Source organism: Schistocerca americana, chromosome 2 (genome assembly GCF_021461395.2).
Source record: "Schistocerca americana isolate TAMUIC-IGC-003095 chromosome 2, iqSchAmer2.1, whole genome shotgun sequence".
In the NCBI taxonomy this organism is placed as follows: domain Eukaryota; kingdom Metazoa; phylum Arthropoda; class Insecta; order Orthoptera; family Acrididae; genus Schistocerca; species Schistocerca americana.
This window is the reverse complement of record NC_060120.1, coordinates 953,398,864-953,421,116: the sequence shown is the minus strand read 5'-3', so window position 1 is coordinate 953,421,116 and position 22,253 is coordinate 953,398,864. Positions and strand designations below refer to the sequence as shown.

General features: G+C 45.5%; 1 protein-coding gene across 1 annotated transcript in view; it reads right to left on the bottom strand.

The window, feature by feature from the left end:
* Positions 1-22,253, bottom strand: part of LOC124594951 (protein spaetzle 3-like) — a 199,584-nt gene that overhangs the window by 41,440 nt on the left and 135,891 nt on the right. Inside the window, exon 2 of the mRNA XM_047133461.1 lies at positions 9,778-9,902. Within this exon, the coding sequence (XP_046989417.1) occupies positions 9,778-9,902 (125 nt within the window). The remainder of the gene's footprint in view (positions 1-9,777; positions 9,903-22,253) is intronic.

The window sequence follows — 22,253 nt, the reverse complement described above, 5'->3', positions numbered from 1 at the left end:
CCTGCGACGGTGTACTCAACGACGAACCTGGGTGCACGAATGGCAAAACGTCATTTTTTCGGATGAATCCAGGTTCTGTTTACAGCATCATGATGGTCGCATCCGTGTTTGCCGACATCGCGGTGAACGCACAGTGGAAGCGTGTATTCGTCATAGCCATATTGGCGTATCACCCGGCGTGATGGTATGGGGTGCCATTGGTTACACGTCTCGGTCACCTCTTGTTCGCATTGACGGCACTTTGAACAGTGGACGTTACATTTCAGATGTGTTGCGACCCGTGGCTCTACCCTTTATTCGATCCCTGCGAAACCCTACATTTCGGCAGGATAATGCATGACCGTATGTTGCAGGTCCTGTACGGGCCTTTCTGGATATAGAAAATGTTCGACTGCTGCCCTGGCCAGCTCATTCTCCAGATTTCTCACCAATTGAAAAGGTCTGGTCAATGGTGGCCGAGCAACTGGCTCGTCACAATATGCCAGTCACTACTCTTGATGAACTGTGGTATCGTGTTGAAGTTGCATGGGCAGCTGTACGTGTACACGCCATCCAAGCTCTGTTAGATTCAATGCCCAGGCGTATGAAGGCCGTTATTACGGCCAGTGGTGGTTGTTCTGGGTACTGATTTCTCAGGATCTATGCACCCAGATTGCGTGAAAATGTAATCACATGTCAGTTCTAGTATAATATATTTGTCCAATGAATACCCGTTTATCATCTGCTTTTCTTCATGGTGTAGCAGTTTTAATGGCCAGTAGTGTACACTGGGATACATTTTTCGAACGATTGTATGCTTACTGTATCAATAATACACACTCCTAGTAGTAGAATTCCAGTATATTTTCATACAATGACTGTAACGCTGGCCACTCTCTCTCTCTCTCTCTCTCTCTCTTTGTGTATAGGCTCTCTGGGGAATAATAGTTCTATGCGCTCGTAGCGGTAGAACGCGCTACTACAGAAACTCTGCCACCTCCCCCCCCCCCCCCCCCCGTCCCCGTCCCCCAAATAATCAGTGCGGTCCCTTTCGGATACCCTCGGTACACTGAAGAAATTAATTGGACGTCCTGTTATGCTTGTTTGGGTACACACTCAAGATTCCTTTCGTTTCAGTTGCACATTCGCCGTCCAGTTCTGTTGGCCGCGAATATCTGTCCAGTGCAGTAAAAGGGGTTACGATAGCTCTCTCGGTTTACGTGCCGGAAGATTGGCGAGTCTTCTTCAGCCGCCCAGGAGCGACCGGAAATGCCGCAGGCAAATAGGCGTGACGCCACATCACGGCGAAGCGCTCGCCGCGGCGCTTCTCGTAGGAAAGCGAATTGGCTCACGTCCTCGCTTATAAACTTGCTAATCCGCCGCGTGCTCAGTTTTCACGCTTACTAACTCTTCACGCCTTCACCCCGCTTTCTCTGCGCTCTCCACCCATGATCAAAATGCCGCTCTTCTTAGATTTAACGCTTACTTTTGCGCTTATCTTCCTCACGATTTTAGTACGTACGATGTGCTACCCACAATTTCCGAGAATCAAAAAACTTACCTTCAAAGCAGCCCACTCGCAGTTGTATGCAACGCTTCTATCGTTGGAAGTAGTGCTGGAAGTCTGCCGGCTGAATCGTATTCAAAATTAGCTGCGATTCCACTTGAATCTCTTCTATGGAGTCATAACGCCGCCCACTCAGCTTCAGTTTCATTTTTTGGCCGAGCAAGAAATCGTAAGGAACTAGGAGTGTAGGCGGGGACTAGTTATGTTTTATTGCCAGCATTTGCTCGCAGTGAGTGAGGTGTGTGCAGGTGCATTGTCGTGATGCAGCAACCAGCCTGTTCTCTCATATCACAGGCCATTTAACATCTTCCTTTCCACCAGTCTCCCCAAATTATCGCAGTAGAACTTCCCTGTTATGTCTAACCACATCCCGAACTGTTGTTTGCAGTTCAGTGCACACCCGAACCTAATGGTCTCTTTGGTCAGAATTCAAAAGACGAAGAACGAACGTCACTGCAATTCGTCTCATGTTCAATTCATCAGCTAGATTGAAGTGCCGTGTCCTGTATGAAAGTCTAACAATTTCAGAAATATGGATTGTCTGCCTTTTGTTCTTGTGGATCACTTCACTCACTTTCGCGACTGTTTCACGAGTTGTTCTTGGCGACGGACGGCCGAGATAGAAGCGGTTTGCTGAAGGCATTTGCCACCTTGCAGCTGGCCACCGTTTGCCATTTCATTACTTTGGAGAGGACACTGTAATGGTTCAGATGGCTCTGACCACTATGGGACTTAACATCTGAGGTCATCAGTCCCCTAGAACTTAGAACTACTTAAACTTAACTAACCTAAGGACATCACACACATCCATGCCTGGGGCAGGATTCGAACCTCCGACCGTAGCACTCGGCTCATGTCTGCGATTTGCTGTCATTAAAACATATCTCTCTATTAATTTTTACTTTTAATTCGAATTGTGTCCTCTATCCACCTTGTGTGTGTGTCTTGCGTATTGAATCAGGGACGGAGAGACTTCGTCGCGTCACAGCCGTACCCCTCAGTGGTTCACAACCCCACAACAGGCCACAGCAGTCCACCCACCCCACCACCGCCCCACACCGAACCCATGGTTATTGTGCTGTTCAGCCCCACCCCTCCCCTCCCCCGGGAACGTCTCATACCAGACGAGTGTACCCCAAATGTTTGTGTGGTAGAGTAATTATGGTGTACACGTATGTGGAGACAATGCTCCTGCAGCAATCGCCGGCATAGTGGAACTGAGGCGGAATAAGGGGAGCCAGCCCGCATTCGCCGAGGCAGGTGGAAAACCGCCTAAAAACCCATCCACAGGTTGGCTGGCTCACCGGACCTCGACACTAATCCGCCGGGAGGATTCGTGCCGGGGACCGGCACGCCTTCCCGCTCGGGGAGCAGCGCGTTAGACCGCGCGGTTAGCCCGGCGGGCCTGTCAACATTCCCCGGCCCCATAATTAACCAGGGACGCCCTGCAAGCATGCTCAAAGTCGACGCTTTCTAGATTCGGGACTGAATAGGAAGTTAATTTTAAATCCCAACAGCTTGTTAATGCTAAATCCTCTGTAACCTGACGAAAAGTGTTTTCAAACGGCCGTCTGCGATGTGGAGCTGCTGACAGTAACGGGAGTAGCCGCAAGGGGGAAAAGAAAATGTCTTGCTCTCGTAACAATTTGACTTCACTGACTTCATCTTCAGATAATCACCAAAATAAAGGCGGCCACAAAATGAAGTGACGAAATAAGAAAGAATTATGAGCAAGTTGATAACTATCAGAAAGAAATCTGGGGTGAAGAGGTGTTTTTAACGAAGGTTGTCAAATTCAGGGGGTGCCAGGACATACAAAATACAAGAATCAAGATTATCTAGACAGAGGAAACGAAGAGGAATCTCAGCGAAGAAGTGAAGAGATTATGGTTAGTTAGTCAGTTAATTAGTTAGTTAATCACATGTACCGTAGATCATTTGGACGATTCTGTTATCGAAATGGAAATGAGCGTTTGGCGTCCGGCCTCCTTGGTGCAGGCCTTATTACATTCCACGCCACATTGGGAGAACTGCGCGCCGGATGGGGATGAAATGATGATGAAGACAACACAACACCCAGTCTATGAGCGGCGAAAATCTCCGACCAAGCCGGGAATCGAACGTGGGCCCGTAGGACGTCAATCCGTCACGCTGACCACTCAGCTATCGGCGCGGACTTTATCGAAATAATAACATTAATGAACGCATTATTATTTTAATCCTACTCATGCGACCAGTTCGTCAATGCAATAAAGGATTTATCCAAAGTTAGATTTAAAACTTGGTTTGCTATATGGCAGACGTTTTGTGTTATTGGGAAAATGATCAAAAGTATTTGCTGTTGCACACTGAACCCTTTTCTCAGCCACTGACAGATTTAATAATGGGTAATGAAGGTAATTTTTCTCTCTATTGTTGTACGCATGGACATGACTGGTGTTCTCAGATTGTCATGGGTTATTTATGACGAATTTAATTAGCGAATGTATGTATTGTGACGGCGCTGCTGAAATGTCTAGCTCCTTGAAGAGGTAGCTACATGACGTCCGTGGATGAATTCCACGTATTATTCTAAGTGCTCTCTGCTGTGGAGTTAATACTTCCTTTTTAAGTGATGAGTTACCCCAGAAAATTATTCCATAAGACGTTATTGACTGGAAATATGCAAAATATGTCAGGAGGTTGATTCGTTTGTTTCCAGGATTAGCAAATTATACCAAGAGCAAAAGCAGCTGAACTCAACTGGTCGAGAAGCTCAGTAACATGTTTCTTCCAGTTCAAGATTGCATCAGTATTTACACCCAAATATTTGAAGCATTCTATCATATTTACTGACTGTACAGAACTGAATAAACAGTATTGTGTTTTTTTCTTTTAAAATTTAGGGAGAGTCTATTTCCTGAGAATTACTTCATATTTCATTGGAAAATATATTTACCATCTCTTCTGTTGCTGTCTCTCTAATTGGATTTATTGTAAGGACCGATTAAAAACTTCCCGTTCGATGGCAGTATAGACCAAAATCGGTATGCCAATCAGTCAATATCGCCTTGAACATTGATACAATCATTCCACCGACACACGAGGTTGAACATACCTGCGTGGTAAAGCAACGTGTTCTGCTGCGTGAAGTAGTCAGTAGCTGCTTGCTGCACATCCCCGTCCGACAAGAATCGTCGAGCTTTCAAGACCTTTTTTGAGGGACCGAAGGGGTGATAACCACTTGGGGAGAGATCAGGACTATTTACGGGTACTCGACTGCCTCCCACTTCTGTGTTAAGACATTTGCGATATGGGGACGTGCGTTATTATGAATCGGCGGCACCCCTTGTCGCAGTTTTCCTGGACGTTTCTACAACGGTTGTTTTCGACAGACATGCTGTTCCGTACAGATTCTTTATTCTCCGATAGATGTCTACCGAAGTTTTTCTTCGGCAGCCGAGAAAAGAGTAACAGCACGTTGGTCCTCTTTGGGTGCATTTGGTAATAACGTCGCCATAGTTCAAGTTTCCGCATCTCAGAAAGACAGGATTGCACACAAGTATCTTTCCTACATGTCGGCGCTTATACACTGGTCAGCCAGGATATTATGACCACCGACCTGCTATCGCTATAAACCCGTCCAGGCGATAGCACCGTCACCTGGCGAGGAGTGACTGCTAATGAGACACATGCACGGTGCATGTAGTATCAGTGAGTATCCGGCTGTAGGATGGGAAAGGTGAGCGATCTATCTGAGTTTGACCAAGAGCAGACTGCGATAGCCCGGAGGCTCATCACGAGCATTCCGGAAACTGCACGGCTTGTCGAGCGCTCGAGGAGTGGTGTGTTCGGAGTGTCTTCAGTATGCGAAACCGAGGTGTAACAACGTCCAGATGTCGTGGGGTTGGGAGACCACCCCACATTACAGATGTCGGACGCAACTCGCCAGATCTGAACTCGATCGAACATCTGGAATGTGAATGAACGCGACGTCAGAGCTCATCGTCCCATTCCTGGAGTTTATGGGAATTAGTCCGCAGCTTGTGGTCTTGCAGTAGCGTTCTCGCTTCCCATGTTTGGCATCCCGGTTTCGATTCCCGGCATGGTCAGGGATTTTTCCTGCCTTGAGATGACTGGGTGTTGTTGTGTCGTCTTCATCATCATCAGGCGCGGCTCGTGGTTTCTGTACTGGGGAAGGCTGCGGCATTTATCAATCGGAGCCAATATAGACCTCTGGTTACGTTACAGATTAGTCTGACATAAACAACTAAGAATTCAGGGGGAGGGGGGTGGGCAGATCACTCTCTACCCATAATTTTACGTACTGTATCTTCTATAATCAGGCATTAAATATCATTAGAAGCTAACTTCGAGTTAAAATCTTTGGTTAGTGTTTTTATACGTCATCATTACATTTTCTGACACTTTGCAGCAAATCATATGAAAAGACGCGTTTCGGAGAGGTCTTCAATGCGATAAATGTTGAGTTTGCAGCTGCTTAATATTTTTGGTGTTTTCAGTTCTAAATTTAAGGCGTTTATTGTAGTTTACCTCCAAAGCTCGAAGTTAAACGTTTTTCGCTGGAATTACGTTTTTTCACCTTTGCGTGAAAATTCTTTAAGTCAGTGATACCAGTTTCAGTCCAGGCACTATCACTACTATTTGTACGAAGACAGGTGAAACAGAAAAATGCATTTTTCACTTCACAACCACTCAGCTGCATCGTACATTGCTCTATTAAAACTGCGTTTGTATCCTTGCCTAGATTTGCATTGTTTCTGTTCTTGATTGATCGTTAGATCGGGTCTGGGTGCACCAAGTTCTTTCACTTGCATCCTATGGCCGTGTTCCAAGTTTTTACCTATTAAATTGCACACTGAATTCATATTGCGCTGGTTTCACACTTGCGGTATGTCGCAGATATTCACAAGCAAGTAAAACTCACTAAAATCTTGCAAAATACACTCCAAAAAAGAAACTTGCTAATATCACACAATATCAACAAAACCAGTCAGCATCAGCAAGCAAGGAAAGTAAAGTCACGGGAAAAATTTCGCGCGCAGTACTGTTGTTACGGTTAAGTTACGGTAGTCTAGTGCACTCTGGCGGGATATTTGCAAACTTATTCTAAATGTGGGTAAAATAGCCAATGGTAGAAACAGAACAACTATGTAAAACATTATCAAAACAATAATACTAAACGTCGATTAATGACGCATCCAAGTGTAGTAGAGATGTGCAGAGACAGAGATTGGATAGCGAAGTTTCGGCCACTCTGCATTCCTTCATTACATAGATAGTGGAACGTGAAAAACGTGTGGTGGTTGGTGTGACACCCTTAGGCTGCAAGCTCTGAGCCTTCGCGTCGCCCTTAAAGAGCGGTACTATGTAGAAGCCACGCCCCCAAACCGCTACTACATGCAGCTTACGGACGTTCCAAGGCGCAGCCTAAACACTACTAACCGTTCGGAAAACATCTATCGATACAAACAGTTCCAAAAACGTTGACCGTCGTTATTTTAATGGGAATGGGAAATGTGCGAAATTCGTCCTGATAATTTAAATTTTGTAATATGTTCTTGCGAAATTTACTTTAACATGTATTTTGGGGCGGCTCCGCCTCAGAGCCTTTAATTACGAGCCGCGCCTGATCATCATCATTCATCCCCATTACGGTCGGAGGAGGGCAATGGCAAACCACCTCCGCTAGCACCTTGCCCAGTACAGTGGTGCGGGTCTCCCGCATCGTCCCCTATACTCCTCGGAGTATGGAACCTCATCATCATCAGTTGCCTTTTGTGTGCAGATGTGGTGCGAACTCCATCCAGCTACCTACCAAGGCCTCATTGATTCCGTGCCACGACACGTCGCCACTGTTGTCCGTACCAAAGGTGGATGATGATGACAATGACGATGTTTGGTTTTTGGGGCGCTCAACTGTGCGGTTATCAGCGCGCGTACAAATTCCCAAACTTTGCTCAGTCCAATCTCGCCACTTTCACAAATGATGATGAAATGAGGAGGACAACACAAACACCCAGTCATCTCGAGGCAGGTAAAAATCCCTGACCCCACCCGGAATCGAGCCTGGGTTCCCGTGCTCGGGAAGCGAGCTGCTACCGCGAGACCAAGAGCTGCCGACACCAAATACCGCCTATTGGGTAGGTGGTCATAATGCTCTGGCTGTTCAGTGTATACTCGTATCGGGCTCGCGCTTCGTTGCATACACACTGCACCAAGGCACTAGAACGGGAACTTCTCAGTCACCCCCTGGATATCACTAGAATGAACAAAAAGGACAAATCTGGAAACTAATTGTTTCCTAATCAAAATATCCACGGGTATGCTGCCGGTCTATAGTGTCCAACGGGCACAATATTTCGGCGATCAAACATGTCGCCACCATCAGGTGAACTGACGGACTGAGCTCCTGTGAACGTGCCGGCACGGAGATCCGTACGCTATGGCTGCTCAGAGGGAACTGGGTTCGGTCGCGGCGGCGGCCGATTTAAATACCCTCCGCCCGCGGCGCGCTCCCTCCGCCGTCCGCGCCCAGCGCCACGGTCGCGCGGTGGAACAGATTGCGACGGCGTCTGAGATGACGTCGGTGTGATGGCTCTGTCCGCCGTGGTCGTCACAACTATACGTCTGCTCGATTTACTCTTGATTAACCCGATCGCTGGTTCCCAAGCCTTGCTAAGATTATAGCCACAGTCACGGTTTATGAGGTCGTCATTGGTGCGAATTTCGATGGCCTCTCTAACAACGCTGTCCCAGTATCTCGACGTCTGTACCAGAATCCTCTTGCGGTCATACTCCATGGCGTGATTTTCCGACAAACAATGTTCAGCGACCGCCGACTTGCTCGGATACATCAGTCGAGTGTGCCTCTGGTGTTCACGGCATCGATCCTTGACGGTACGCATCGTCTGACCAATATACGACTTGCCACATTGACACGGAATCTGGTACACGCCAGCCTTCCTCAAACCGAGGTCATCTTTGGCGCTCCCCACCAGTGCACGAGTTTTATTTGGAGGACAAAACACAGTTCCGACCCGGTGTTTCTTCAGAATGCGGGCGATTTTCCCCGAGAGTGCGCCTGTGTATGGAATAAATGCAGTGCCTACCTCCTCCCTCGTGACTTCATCCATCACAACAGGTTGAGCTGCAGTGGTTGGGCGGAGAGCACGTTGAATCTGCCACTCTGAGGACCCATTTTTTCGAAATACAGTTCTCAGATGTTCCAATTCCTGGGGTAGACTCTCTGCGTCAGAGATAGTGCGCGCCCTATGTACTAGAGTTTTAAGTACCCCATTCCTCTGTGAAGGGTGGTGGCAGCTGTCTGCATGCAAATACAAATCAGTGTGCGTAGCCTTCCGATACACCCCATGACCTAGGGTGCCGTCAGCCCTTCTCTTGACCAAGACGTCAAGGAAAGGTAATTTACCCTCCGTTTCAGTCTCCATAGTGAATTTGATGTTGGGGTGTATGGAGTTTAGATGAGTAAGGAAGTCAAGGAGTTTATCCATACCATGTGGCCAGATGACGAACGTGTCGTCCACGTAACGGAAAAAGCAAGTAGGTTTCCATACGGATGTCGACAGGGCTTCCTCCTTGAAGTTCTCCGCGGGCGGGCGGAGGGTATTTAAATCGGCCGCCGCCGCGACCGAACCCAGTTCCCTCTGAGCAGCCATAGCGTACGGATCTCCGTGCCGGCACGTTCACAGGAGCTCAGTCCGTCAGTTCACCTGATGATGGCGACATGTTTGATCACCGAAATATTGTGCCCGTTGGACACTATAGACCGGCAGCATACCCGTGGATATTTTGATTATCAAATACGCCGGGAGAAACTCAAGAATCACTAATTGTTTCCTGTCGTTCACAGCAGAGCAAAGTCGAAAAAAAAGAAAAAAAGATCTGACTCGGCAGTACGTGGCCAGGTATAGTTCATTACTTTCCTTTACTGTTTCCTTATTTGTAGTCATTTGTCTTTTTTGTGTGGTGGCAAGTTTCTATGGAACCAAACTGCTGAGATCATCGGTCCCTAGGCTTACACACTGCTTAATTGAACTTAAACTAACTTACGCTAGGGACAACACACACACACTCATGCCCGAGGGAGGACTCGGACCTCCGACGAGGGGAGCCGCGCTAACCGTGGCAAGGCGCCCTAGACCGCGCGGCGGTCGCTAGTCTTTAGCGATGGCTGTTGCTTCTGGGCAGACAGCGGGTTGCTTACTCACATGGGGTAGCTGTTGCCGGCTGTGGGACAGAAGAGCTGGTGGAAGCGCTTGATGCACGGAACGCCCCGGATGATCTCGCCACGAATCTCCAGACCCAGCGCCACGGACAGCGCCGTCCATAGGATCTGTAACACACAAGCAGGGAACACTCCGTCACGACGACAGCTTGCACCATGCCTCAGCTAGAGACATCAAACTCTGACGCTTTCTTGTCGCTCTGTTTCAGTGAACAATGAAACAAAAATTTGTTGTTCGGAACCAGGTGAAAATCTTTTGACACGGTGGATCTACAGTAGGAGAAGGTTGGTTAGTATTGGACACGTAAACTTTTTCGAACTTATGATACATTTTAAGGTTGTGTGGGAGCATTCTTCGCACTAAATAATACTGTGATATGTTACTTAATAAAATTATAAAACTCGATGTCATAGGAGTATACGCTTGTTGATATTTTCTCATGCTTTCCATTTCGGCCGTTTAAATTTTTGGAGGGTTGTATCGTACATGATACTGTAACGGGTAAAAAAGTAAGTTTTATCTAGAAGAAAGTTTTAATTGTATTGTAAATAGTTACAGTGAGGTGACAAAAGTCATGGGATAGTGATATCCACATATACAGACGGTGGCAGTATCGCGTACACAAGGGATAAAGGGGCAGCGCATTGTCGCAACTGCCATTTGTGATTCATGCGAAACGGTCTCTAAGGTGATTATGGCCGCACGACGGGACTTAAAAGACTTTGAACGCGAAAGGTAGTTGGTGCTGGAGACATGGGACATTCCATTTCGGAAATCGTTAGGGCCAAGAGTGTGCTGAGAATACCAAATTTGAGGCATTACCTCTCACCACGGCCAATGCAGTGGCCGAGAGCCTTCACTTAACAACCGAGAGCAGCGGCATTTGCATAGAGTTGTCAGTGCTAAGAGACAAGCAACACTACGAGAAATAACCGCAGAAATCAATGTGGGACGTACGATGTATATATGCGTTAGGACACTACGGCGAAATTTGGCGTTAAACGACTACGGTAGCAGGCGAGTGAAGAGAGTGCCTTTGGTAACAGCACGACATCGCCTGCAGCGTCTCTCCCGGGCTGGGTTCCACCCTAGAAGAGTAGAGTATCGTGGCCTGGTCAGACGGTGAGTTGCGAAGTTGATAAGAGCTGATAATGGGGTTCGAGTGTGACGCACATCCCACGAAGTCATGGACCCAAGTTGTCAACAAGGCACTGTGCAAGCTAAGTGTGGCTCCATAATGGTGCGGGTTGTGTTTACATGGAATGGACTGCGTCCTGTGGAAGTTCGGCCACTTGGAAACAATTTTTCGCCATTCGTAGACGTCATGTTCCCAAAGGACGATGGAATTTTTGTGAATGACAATGCGCTATATCATCAGGCCACATTTTTTGGAGTTTGTTTGAAGGACATTGTGGACAATTCGAGAGAACGATATGGCCACCCAGGTCTCCTGAAACCCATCGAATATTTATGGTGCATAATCGAGAGGTCAGCTGGTGCAACAAAATCCTGCACCGGCAACGCTTCCGCAATTATGGCCGGCTGTAGAGGTAGCATGACTCAATATTTCTGCAGCGGACTTCCAACGACTTGTTGAGTCTATGCCACTTGGAGTTGCTGCACTATTCCGGGAGAAGGGGGTCCGACAGGATATTAAGAGGTATCCGATGACTTTTGTCACCTTTGTGTATAAACTTAAACTTGTCCGTAAGTTTGTTAAAGATTCTGTCAACTTGTCCTTTGCTGCATGCAACCTGATGGTAGCTACAAAGTGTGTTTTCTACTGTCTGTTCGTAAAATCACCTTTCTCTCCCTAAATGGTTATCACCCCTTCAGTCCCTCAAAAAAGGTCTTGAAAGGTCGACGAATCTTGTCGGACGGGGATATGCAGCAAGCAGTTACGTCTTTACACGCTATCATTTTCGTCTTATTGAACCGATCCTTTATTTGCAGTTGCTATACAATTTTGTACAGTTAATTTAAAACTCATCCCTACTCAAAGGCATAAGCTGGTCATCTAAATTTTTAACATGATCATGCAGTACCGTTTCCTGTTCATCACTGAATGTTCTCGGGAAAAAGTTGTTTCTTAAAACAGGTTTCGTGGCCGCATCTTTGTTTTCTCATAAACATATGACTAGATGCATTTCATGTAACTCAGTATTTCTCATGAACTTCCGTGATTTTCATTTCAAGAAGTCTGACTTCTACCACGGCTTCCGTATGGCCACCTCTTTTTTTTTCGTAAAGCTTTAAGTGTGTGACCTAATGCTCTTCTTGGACCTCAGTATCTCTTACTCGCTTCCCTGATTGTCATTTCAAGAAATCTGACTTCTACTGCTCCCTTCGTATTATTGGTTCAAATGGCTCCGAGGACTATGGACTTAGCATCTGAGGTCATCAGTCCCCTAGAACTTAGAACTACTTAAGCCTAACTAACCTAAGAACACATCCATGCCCGAGGCAGGATTCCAACCTGCGACCGTAGCGGTCGCGTGGTTCCAGAACGAAGCACATAGAACCGCTAGGTCACCAAGGCCGGCCCTTCTTATTATTCTCACACCATTTATGATCTGATTTCCCAGCTCAGGCTTTGAAGAAAAATATGTATAAAAAATCAAGTTTTCATGCTAATGTTTTGTCCGATACAACCCGAAATTGTTTTGTCCGATACAACCGGACGTATCGATGTTGTAGTTTAGCGTTTTAATTGTTATTAGTTGGGCTAGAAACTGTCATATCCAACAAACTGGAGAATATTATCAGCTGTGTGGAAAGATACAATAAAAATGTAATAGTACTTATTTGCGAACGAAACACAAACCTCCGAAGTTACGTTCGTGCACCAATAAATCCACTATGAAAAGATAATTTGTTATTTTGACTCAAGTCGCGTGGGTGGTCATCTTCCTCCATAGTTCGTCTAGGACTGTCGATTATTTATCAGTATTTCGATATGTTCTCCAATAAATATCGATGTATATCGGCGGTCTTTTTCACCGATATGTCGATATAGAAATGGCAACATAGGGTGCCTATATTTTTATTTTATATTACTTTTTCTCACTTCTTGATAAATATTTGGAGCTGTTCTTTTGAAATTGTAGTAGAACATAATTTTACTTTCACGCTGCGAAGGAATTTTACTACTTTTTGAGCTTTCATCATGTCGAGTCTCTCTTTGACTGTGTGAAGCAAGTATAGATGGCACAAGGATGTACGATTGCCCTGGGGGGGGGGGGGGGGGGTGTAAATGGAATAACAAGATGTGAAGAAATAGCCCATCAGTAGCGTTAAGGAACAATTTTTAACGCAACTAGTGTGCTATCTCTTCACATCGGCATTCTTCAAAAATAGTTGCTAAAAATGATGAAGAAAAAACCTCTAAATGACAACAACGCTCTTTGCGGTGGGCAGAGAGGTGTGGGGGGAAATGCTGACGTAATCGTCGCTCGGTGCTACCAACAGAAACTGCAACGTTTAACTTCACCACGTAATTTTGACACTACAACTGCTAGGTCGCTGGTGTTTGGAGAAATGGAAAAAACAGGGAAGCCGCCATGAAGTGTTCCAGACAAATCCGATATATGACGAAACCGAACGACGGACCCATCGGACACCTTTTACGAGGGCTATCCACAAAGTACATTACGTTTTGGAATTAAAAATAAATAAAGTATTGGAAATTTTTTTTATTATATGCAGATGAAAGCCACACTTAAATACTACTTTTCTACATAGTTGCCATTTAAATTAAGGCACTTATCGTAGCGATGGACGAGCTTGGAAATTTCTTCGTCGTAAAATTCGGCCGCCTGCGCCTTCAACCACGAGGTTAATCAGTAACCCGGTAGAAATACGATTTTTGTGGATTTCCTGGAAAGAGGCACTACAAAAAACTCTCAAAGGCATTGCCAAACTCTGCACAACCTCAGAAGAGAAGAGCAATACAAAACAAGCGCAGGGGAAAGTTGCGCTCAAAGATCTTGATGATTCACGACAACGCCCGGGCCCACACGGCAAATGCCACTCCTGAAGTTCTCGAATCTTTTAAGTGGGAGTTGTTTCCTCATCCGCCGTACAGTCCCGACCTGGCACCGAGCGACTTACACTTATTCCCAGCAATGAAGAAGTGGTTGGCTATGCAGCGTTTTGATGACGACGCACAGCTTCAAGAAGAGGTAACCACGTGGTTGAAGGCGCAGGCGGCCGAATTTTACGACGAAGGAATTTCCAAGCTCGTCCATCGCTACGATAAGTGCCTTAATTTAAATGGCAACTATGTAGAAAAGTAGTATTTAAGTGTGGCTTTCATCTGTATATAATAAAAGAAATTTCCAATACTTTGTTTTTAATTCCAAAACGTAATGTACTTTGTGGATAGCCCTCGTATTTTGCCACTTAGCCGGCAGTTACCATAGTTAGCAAAGTGGTTACCGCTAAGCATGAACGTGCAAGGATTTCCATTCAGTTCTTGCTCTAAGGGAGATAAACAGGCTGCTAGCTTGTTGATGTACAGAATATCTAGTAATAAATCATTATTTAAATATAAAACTCTAAAACTTGCGTTATATTTACTGCGTGCAGCCGATATTTGTTTTGCCAGTAGGTCGATATTTTTTGTGTCAATATATATAGATATGCCGATAATGTTTCTCGATATATCGTGGTCGATATGACGTTTTGTTTGAATGTCGATACATCGGATTGCCATTGTTTTAGAAATATGAACAGTCCTAGTTCACACTGCAGTGGCGCGACAGTGCTGCTGCTAGCGCTAGTGTTTGGAAACAGCTCTTGATGAATACAATCTGCTGTCCCGTACTAACCAAACTTCCCCTAACTGTTACCACACTGTGCAACGCGGTTGTAGCACCACTTTTTCGAGACACCGCAATTGTCTCCCAATGCAACTTAAAAACTTGAAATTAAGCTCCTCTGTAATGGTGCAAAGGCGTAGCGCCCTGCGTCGTCACCCTCTGGTTCGATGACGCTTCAAACAGAAAGCTGCTGACACGTGCGGAAAAAAGGCCAGAGGATAGAAGTGCATGTGACATGAAAGGTGGGTTAGTGATGTCACTTTGGCACAAAATTTCACCACAATTCTGCCCAACGCCACCGTGGACGTGTCACTCGGTGGAAAGGTCGTTGCACCCGCCCTCACCCACATCTCTCCTTTTCTCTTGGCACCTCTGCCTTGAAATCACGCTGTTTTAGTATGGTTGGCTGAGGAAAAGAATTTCAGACACGCCACCGCTCAGAATCGATCAGTAGGTGGCATAAAGTGAGCCCGTAAAACCACCCGTTTCCTTGCTGGTTTAGGTCGCCGTACATTTCGCGGTCGAAACCACGGTTCCGAGTGAGATCGTCCTCTAGCATTACGTTTCCTCAACAGTAATTTTCGAAACCAGTATTACTTTTCGAATTTTGGACGGGTGAATATTATATCAGTAGCTTTTCTGAAAACTTTCATATAATTTTATTCACATTGAGTTATATTTCAAGGTAAAATTTATAAAATGTTTTAGTCTAGATGTTATAATCGATAAGTACTGAATGTACAGATAAAATTATTTTTTTTAGAAACATCTGAAATTACGAACTATTAGCAGACTTAAAATTTCTGTTATTAATGACGCAATGCTGCACTGGTCACTATGTTTATTTCTGGATTTATTTATGAAATAATAATCGAAAGTAATAATATAACAGAAACTAGTAGAAGTTCATTAAGAAAAATTGCAAACCCTTCGGAATCAATTTATTTCCGCAGAGCGTGGGAGTGGTAAGCATGCCTCTGATACCATCGGACGTATTTCTGTGCGAACAATGTAATTTCGGCTTTGTTAACGTGAAAAATCAGAAGACTGTATGATATACTAAAATGTGACAAAATGTTTATCAGTAAACACTTCCGGGCTAAGTTGCCGTGGTCGATCTGTAGAAATTCTTCTCCCTGACGTTTCGTTCTCAACTACGGAGAACATCTTCCGAGTCGACTCACCTCGGAAGATGTTCTCCGTAGTTGAGAACGAAACGTCAGGGAGAAGAATTTCTACAGATCGACCACGGCAACTTAGCCCGGAAGTGTTTACTGATAAAGACGCCGGCAGTGAAAGCCTACATGGGATGATGTGACAAAATGTATTTACGTAAAAACAAAAATTCTGCAGCAACAATATTCAAATTTATTTACTTAAATTTAACCGCGAGGGCTAAAATGCGAGAATTTCAGCTTCAAGAATCAGACCCCTAGACAAGAAGAACTGGAGCCAGCTCAGCATGAGAAGCTAAGTAAACTAAAAAGTTTATTGAAATTTCTCTCCTCTAAAATTTTTCGTAAAAGACCTGGATCATTGTGGACAATAGCTGCAAGTTGGAAGGAGGGGGAGAGTAGAAGTGCGGGCGTCGTCCGGGATCTGAGGGGGGTACGATGGGGAGGTTCCCTTGTCAGTTTTCATCACACGCTTTTTATGATTCACATTTCGTCGAATGATTTCGGTCGGTCCCTAGTGGTTTCAACCTATACACGAGAGAAAAGATTGCGGTCACGCTCCACTCCAGAGGGGTACAATCACATTCAATAGGGATGCAGCCCACAATGTCCTTATAGAAGGGGTGAAACGTCCGCAGTCGCAAAATTGTCTAAAAATAAAAAAAAATTAAACTTTTCACTCGAGGGAAGACTTGAACCAAGAACCTCTCGTTCCGCAGCTGCTCACGCTAACCACGGGACCACGGCGCTCCTCAGCTTACTCTCTCCTTGATGTTGCCTATCTTGCACATGGACTACTCATGTTGTATATTTTGCTTATTTTTTTCATAGTTCCACACAACTTCTTCCTATTTTCTCGATTGATGTGTGTTCAGTTCTTCAAGGCCTATCCACTGTGCCAACTTATAACTAAATCTGAGGGGGGTGCGGTGGGGAGGTTCCCTTGTCAGCTGGAAGCGGGAAAAATTACAAACTGGGGATCCACGTTGCAAGTGAATGTGTAAATAGGTATCTCAGTACAGCAGCCCCGGCAAGTTCTCGGTGCCGATGGCTCGGCGGATACCGGTGCACAGTTGTAGCAGAATCAAGTGGTCGGTGGGCAGCCCGAGGCGGCCTTTCGCAAGCGCCGTGTTGTGGCCGGCGAGGCGCGCTGGCAGAATCGGCTGTGAGGTCCCGCGGGTCGTCCGGCAACGAGTGAAAGGAGAGCCTCGGCTGCCACTTGCAACACCTGGGGTTACGCTGCGGGCGCTCCACAACGCACCGCCAGGCCTGCCTCGTTAATGGCCCGCCCTTCCCACTGTCCGCTCCTCAGCGTCCGCTAATAGCTGTCCGTGGCTTCAGGGAGGCAGGCGCAGCACTGGCGACACAGGCCGACACCAAACTTCCAGCAGCAGGAGGCACCAAAAAACCAAATTTGACCTATTTTGCTTGTACTGTGCAATGGCAAGAATATATGATTAATGTAGTGTATTGGAAACCTGAATAAAACCAACCTTGTAAGAGGTCCACGACTAAGGAATTTATTGCTAGCGCACTAGAGCAGACGTAGCTTCGATGGATTGCTCACCCGCTGACTGCGATATGTAAGCTGCAATAGAATCGCAGACCAGAGAGCAGTGTCGGCAGGAATAGGAGTAGTAGCTCGCAGTCGGGTGGTTGGGCTGGTCGTGGAGAGCGATGGCGGTGCCTGAGCGATGTAGTATAAGGTAAAAGCAGCCGCGCGCATATGTAATTTGTAACAACTGTTTTTGTACTATTGTTATATCAAGCCCCATGTAAATGTTTTTAAAAATCTTTTAATAATGTTGTTGTTGTGGTCTTCAGTCCAGAGACTGTTTTGATGCAGCTCTCCATGCTACTCTATCCTGTGCAAGCTTCTTCATCTCCCAGTACCTACTGCAACCTACATCCTTCTGAATCTGCTAAGTGTATTCATCTCTAGGTCTCCCTCTACGATTTTTACCCTCCACGCTGCCCTCCAATACTAAATTGGTGATTCCTTGATGCATCAGAATATGCCCTACCAACCGATCCCTTCTTCTAGTCAAGTTGTCCCCCATATTTCTCTTCTCTCCAATTCTATTCAATACCTCCTCATTAGTTATGTGATCTACCCATCTAATCTTCAGTATTCTTCAGTAGCACCAGATTTCGAAACCTTCTATTCTCTTCTTGTCTGAACTATTTATCGTCCACGTTTCACTTCCATACATGGCTACACTCCATAGAAATACTTTCAGAAACGACTTCCTGACATTTTAATCTAAACTCGATGTTAACAAATTTCTCTTCTTCAGAAACGCTTTCCTTGCCATTGCCAGTCTACATTTTATATCCTCTCTACTTCGACCATCATCAGTTATTTTGATCCCCAAATAGGAAAACTCTTTTACTACTTTAAGTGTCTCATTTCCTAAAATAATTCCGGCAGGATCACCCGATTTAATTCGACTACATTCCATTATCCTCGTTTTGCTTTTGTTGATGTTCATCTTATATCCTCCTTTGTTATAAAGATAACTTTTAACAATCATTCATCTGAATTTAAAGATTTTACAAATTTTTCCTATCCATGGTCACCCCGATTATTGTAAAGAAAAATCAGTTGTTTCATTTTATACATGACAAATGTACAATTTTTCTTAATAAATGAATTTCTACTAATTTCTGTTATAGTATTAATTTCGATTATTATTCCATAAATAAATCCAGAAAAAAACATAGTAACCAGAGCAATATTGCGTAATTAATAATATAAATTTCAAGTGTGCCAATAGTGTATGATCAATGTAGGTGCGAAATTTAGAACATACGTGGGGGGTTCAATAAGTAATGCTACACATTTTTTTTTCTGAAAGTAGGTTGTAACCACCCAACAGATTTAATAAATATAACATTCACATTTAGTGTAACCTCCCAACAGTTTATTCCATAACCTTGCAATAAATGGGGTCACTAACCTCACAATAAAAATGTGTCTCATATACAACCTTTCAGTAATTAAGTGACTGTGAACCTAAACTGGTAAATCTGGACGTCAGCGATGCTGCGTCATGGCCCTCAAAAGTCATTCTGAGTAAACTGAAAATTTTTGCCTCAGTCAAGTCGGCAGATAACGCGTATATATCTGCTGCTATAAGAAATTTTTCTGGCACAGCCCAGTACAATGATGGCCGCTAGATTTCCCATGTAAAAAAAGAAACAACTGATTTTTCTTTACGGTAATCGGGATGACCATGGGTAGGAGAAATTAGTAAAATCTTTAAATTCAGATGAATGATTGTCAAAAGTTATCTTTATAAAAAAGATTTTTAAAAACATTTATATGGCACTTGATATAACAATAGTACAAAATGAGTTGTTACAAATTACATACGCGCACCTGCTTTTACCTTATACAACATCGCTCAGGCACCGCCGTCGCTCTCCACGACCGGCCCAACCGCCTGACCGCGAGCTACTACCACCAATGCTGCCGACACTGCTCTCTGGTCTGCGATTCTATTGTAGCTTACATATCGCAGGCAGCGCGTGAGCAATCCATCGAAGCTACATCTGCTCTAGTGCGCTACAAATAAATTCCTTAGTCATGGACCTCTTACAAAGTTGATTTTATTCAGGTTTCCAATACACTATATTATTCCCCACTCTTTTGGCTACAAAACCCTATTTTTAAACATACTCCGCAAGCCACCTGACGGTGGGTGGCGGAGAGTACTTTGACCACCTCTATCGGTTCTCCCTTCTGTTCCAGTCTCGTATTGTTCGTGGAAATAAAGATTGTCGGTATGCCACTGTGTGGACTCTAATCTCTCTGATTTTATCCTCATGGTCTCTTCGCGAGATATACGTAGGAGGGAGCAATATACTGCTTGACTCCTCGGTGAAGGTATGTTCTCGAAACTTCAACAAAAGCCCGTACCGAGCTACTGAGGGTCTCTCTTGCAGAGTCTTCCACTGGAGTCTATCATCTCCGTAACGCTTTCGCGATTAGTAAATGATCCTGTAACGAAGTGCACTGCTCTCCGTTGGTTCTTCTCTATCTCCTCTATCAGCCCTATCTGGTACGGATCCCACACCAATGAGCAGTATTCAAGCAGTGGGCGAACAAGTGTACTGTAATCTACTTCCTTTGCTTTAGGATTGCATTTCCTTAGGATTCTCCCACTGAATCTCAGTCTGGCATCTGCTTTACCGAAGATTCATTTTATATGATCATTCCATTTTAAATTACTCCTAATGCCTACTCCCAGATAATTTATACAATTAACTGCTTCCAGTTGCTGACCTGCTATAGTGTAGCTAAATGATAAAGGATCTTTCTTTCTATGTATCCGCAGCACATTACACTTATCTACAGTGACATTCAATTGCCATTCCCTGCACCATGCGTCAATTCGTTGCAGATCCTCCTGCATTTCAGTACAATTTTCCATTGTTACAACCTCTCCATATACTTCAGCATCATCCGCAAAAAGCCTCAGTGGACTTCCGATGTTATCCGCAAGGTCATTTATATGTATTGTGAATAGCAACGGTCCCACGACACTCCCCTGCGGCACACCTGAAATCACTCTTACTCGGAAGACTTCTCTCCATTGACAATGACATGGTGCGTTCTGTTATCTAGGAACTCTTCAATGCAATCACACAATTGGTCTGATAGTCCATATGCTCATACTTTGTTCATTAAACGACTGTGGGGAACTGTATCGAACGCCTTGAGGAAGTCAAGAAACACGGCATCTACCTGGGAACCCGTGTCTATGGCCCTCTGAGTCTCGTGGACCAATAGCGCGAGCTGGGTTTCACACGATCGTCTTTTCCGGGCTGTAGCGTGGATGAGGAAGAACAGTCCAATGAAGTCTTGAGAGCTTCTCTCGTGTGCAGAGACTTGTGTGAGGGCTTGCGTTGTCATGAAGAACGAGAGGTTCGTTTGCATTTTTGTGGTGACGAACACGCTAAAGTAGTTTCTTCAGTTTCCATGCGTCAATTCGTTGCAGATCCTCCTGCATTTCAGTACAATTTTCCATTGTTACAACCTCTCCATATACTTCAGCATCATCCGCAAAAAGCCTCAGTGGACTTCCGATGTTATCCGCAAGGTCATTTATATGTATTGTGAATAGCAACGGTCCTACGACACTCCCCTGCGGCACACCTGAAATCACTCTTACTCGGAAGACTTCTCTCCATTGACAATGACATGGTGCGTTCTGTTATCTAGGAACTCTTCAATGCAATCACACAATTGGTCTGATAGTCCATATGCTCATACTTTGTTCATTAAACGACTGTGGGGAACTGTATCGAACGCCTTGAGGAAGTCAAGAAACACGGCATCTACCTGGGAACCCGTGTCTATGGCCCTCTGAGTCTCGTGGACCAATAGCGCGAGCTGGGTTTCACACGATCGTCTTTTCCGGGCTGTAGCGTGGATGAGGAAGAACAGTCCAATGAAGTCTTGAGAGCTTCTCTCGTGTGCAGAGACTTGTGTGAGGGCTTGCGTTGTCATGAAGAACGAGAGGTTCGTTTGCATTTTTGTGGTGACGAACACGCTAAAGTAGTTTCTTCAGTTTCCTGAGGGTAGCACAACACTCTTTACAGTTGATCGTCGCACCCTGATAGAGGACATCAAAATAGAATAACCCATTCACAGTCCCAGAAGATCGTCTCCATGACTTTACCGGCTGAGGGTGGAGCTTTGAACTTCTTCTTCGGAGGCTGACGCCACTCCATGGATTGACTGTTTGCTTCTCTTAGAAGTGACGAATCCATGTTTCATCGCCTGTGCCGATGTTCGACAAAAAAAAAAAAGTCTCAATCAGCCTCGTAACGCGCAAGCAGTTCTGCCCAGATGGTCTTTCATTGCTCTTTATGGTGTCCTCTTACGCGGCGTGCTCTGGTGCTGGTGGACCAGTGTGTCAGCACTGCCAACAGAGACGTCCAGTTTAGTAACGAGGTGTTTGAGTGTGATCTGTCGATCACCTCAAATTAGTGTGTCTGCACGCTCCAACGCTACGGCCTTGCCGCAGTGGATACACCGGTTCTCGTGAGATCACCGAAGTTAAGCGCTGTCGGGCGTGGTCGGCGCTTGGATGGGTGACCATCCAGGCCGCCATGCGCTGTTGCGATTTTTCGGGGTGCACTCAGCCTCGTGATGCCAATTGAGGCGCTACTCGACCGATTAGTAGCGGCTTCGGTCAAGAATACCATCATAACGACCGGGAGAGCGGTGTGCTGACCCCGCCCCTCCTATCCGCATCCTCCACTGAGGATGACACGGCGGTAGGATGGTCCCGGTAGGCCACTCGTGGCCTGAAGGCGGAGTGCACGCTCCAACGCTGCAGGAACAACTGTGTGCTGCCGGCCGGCACGCGAGGGATCAGACAGTTTTGCGCAACCTTGTTGCGGTGACGACAGACGCCGCGCCCAACGACTCACCGTGCTTTTTTTCACTGCC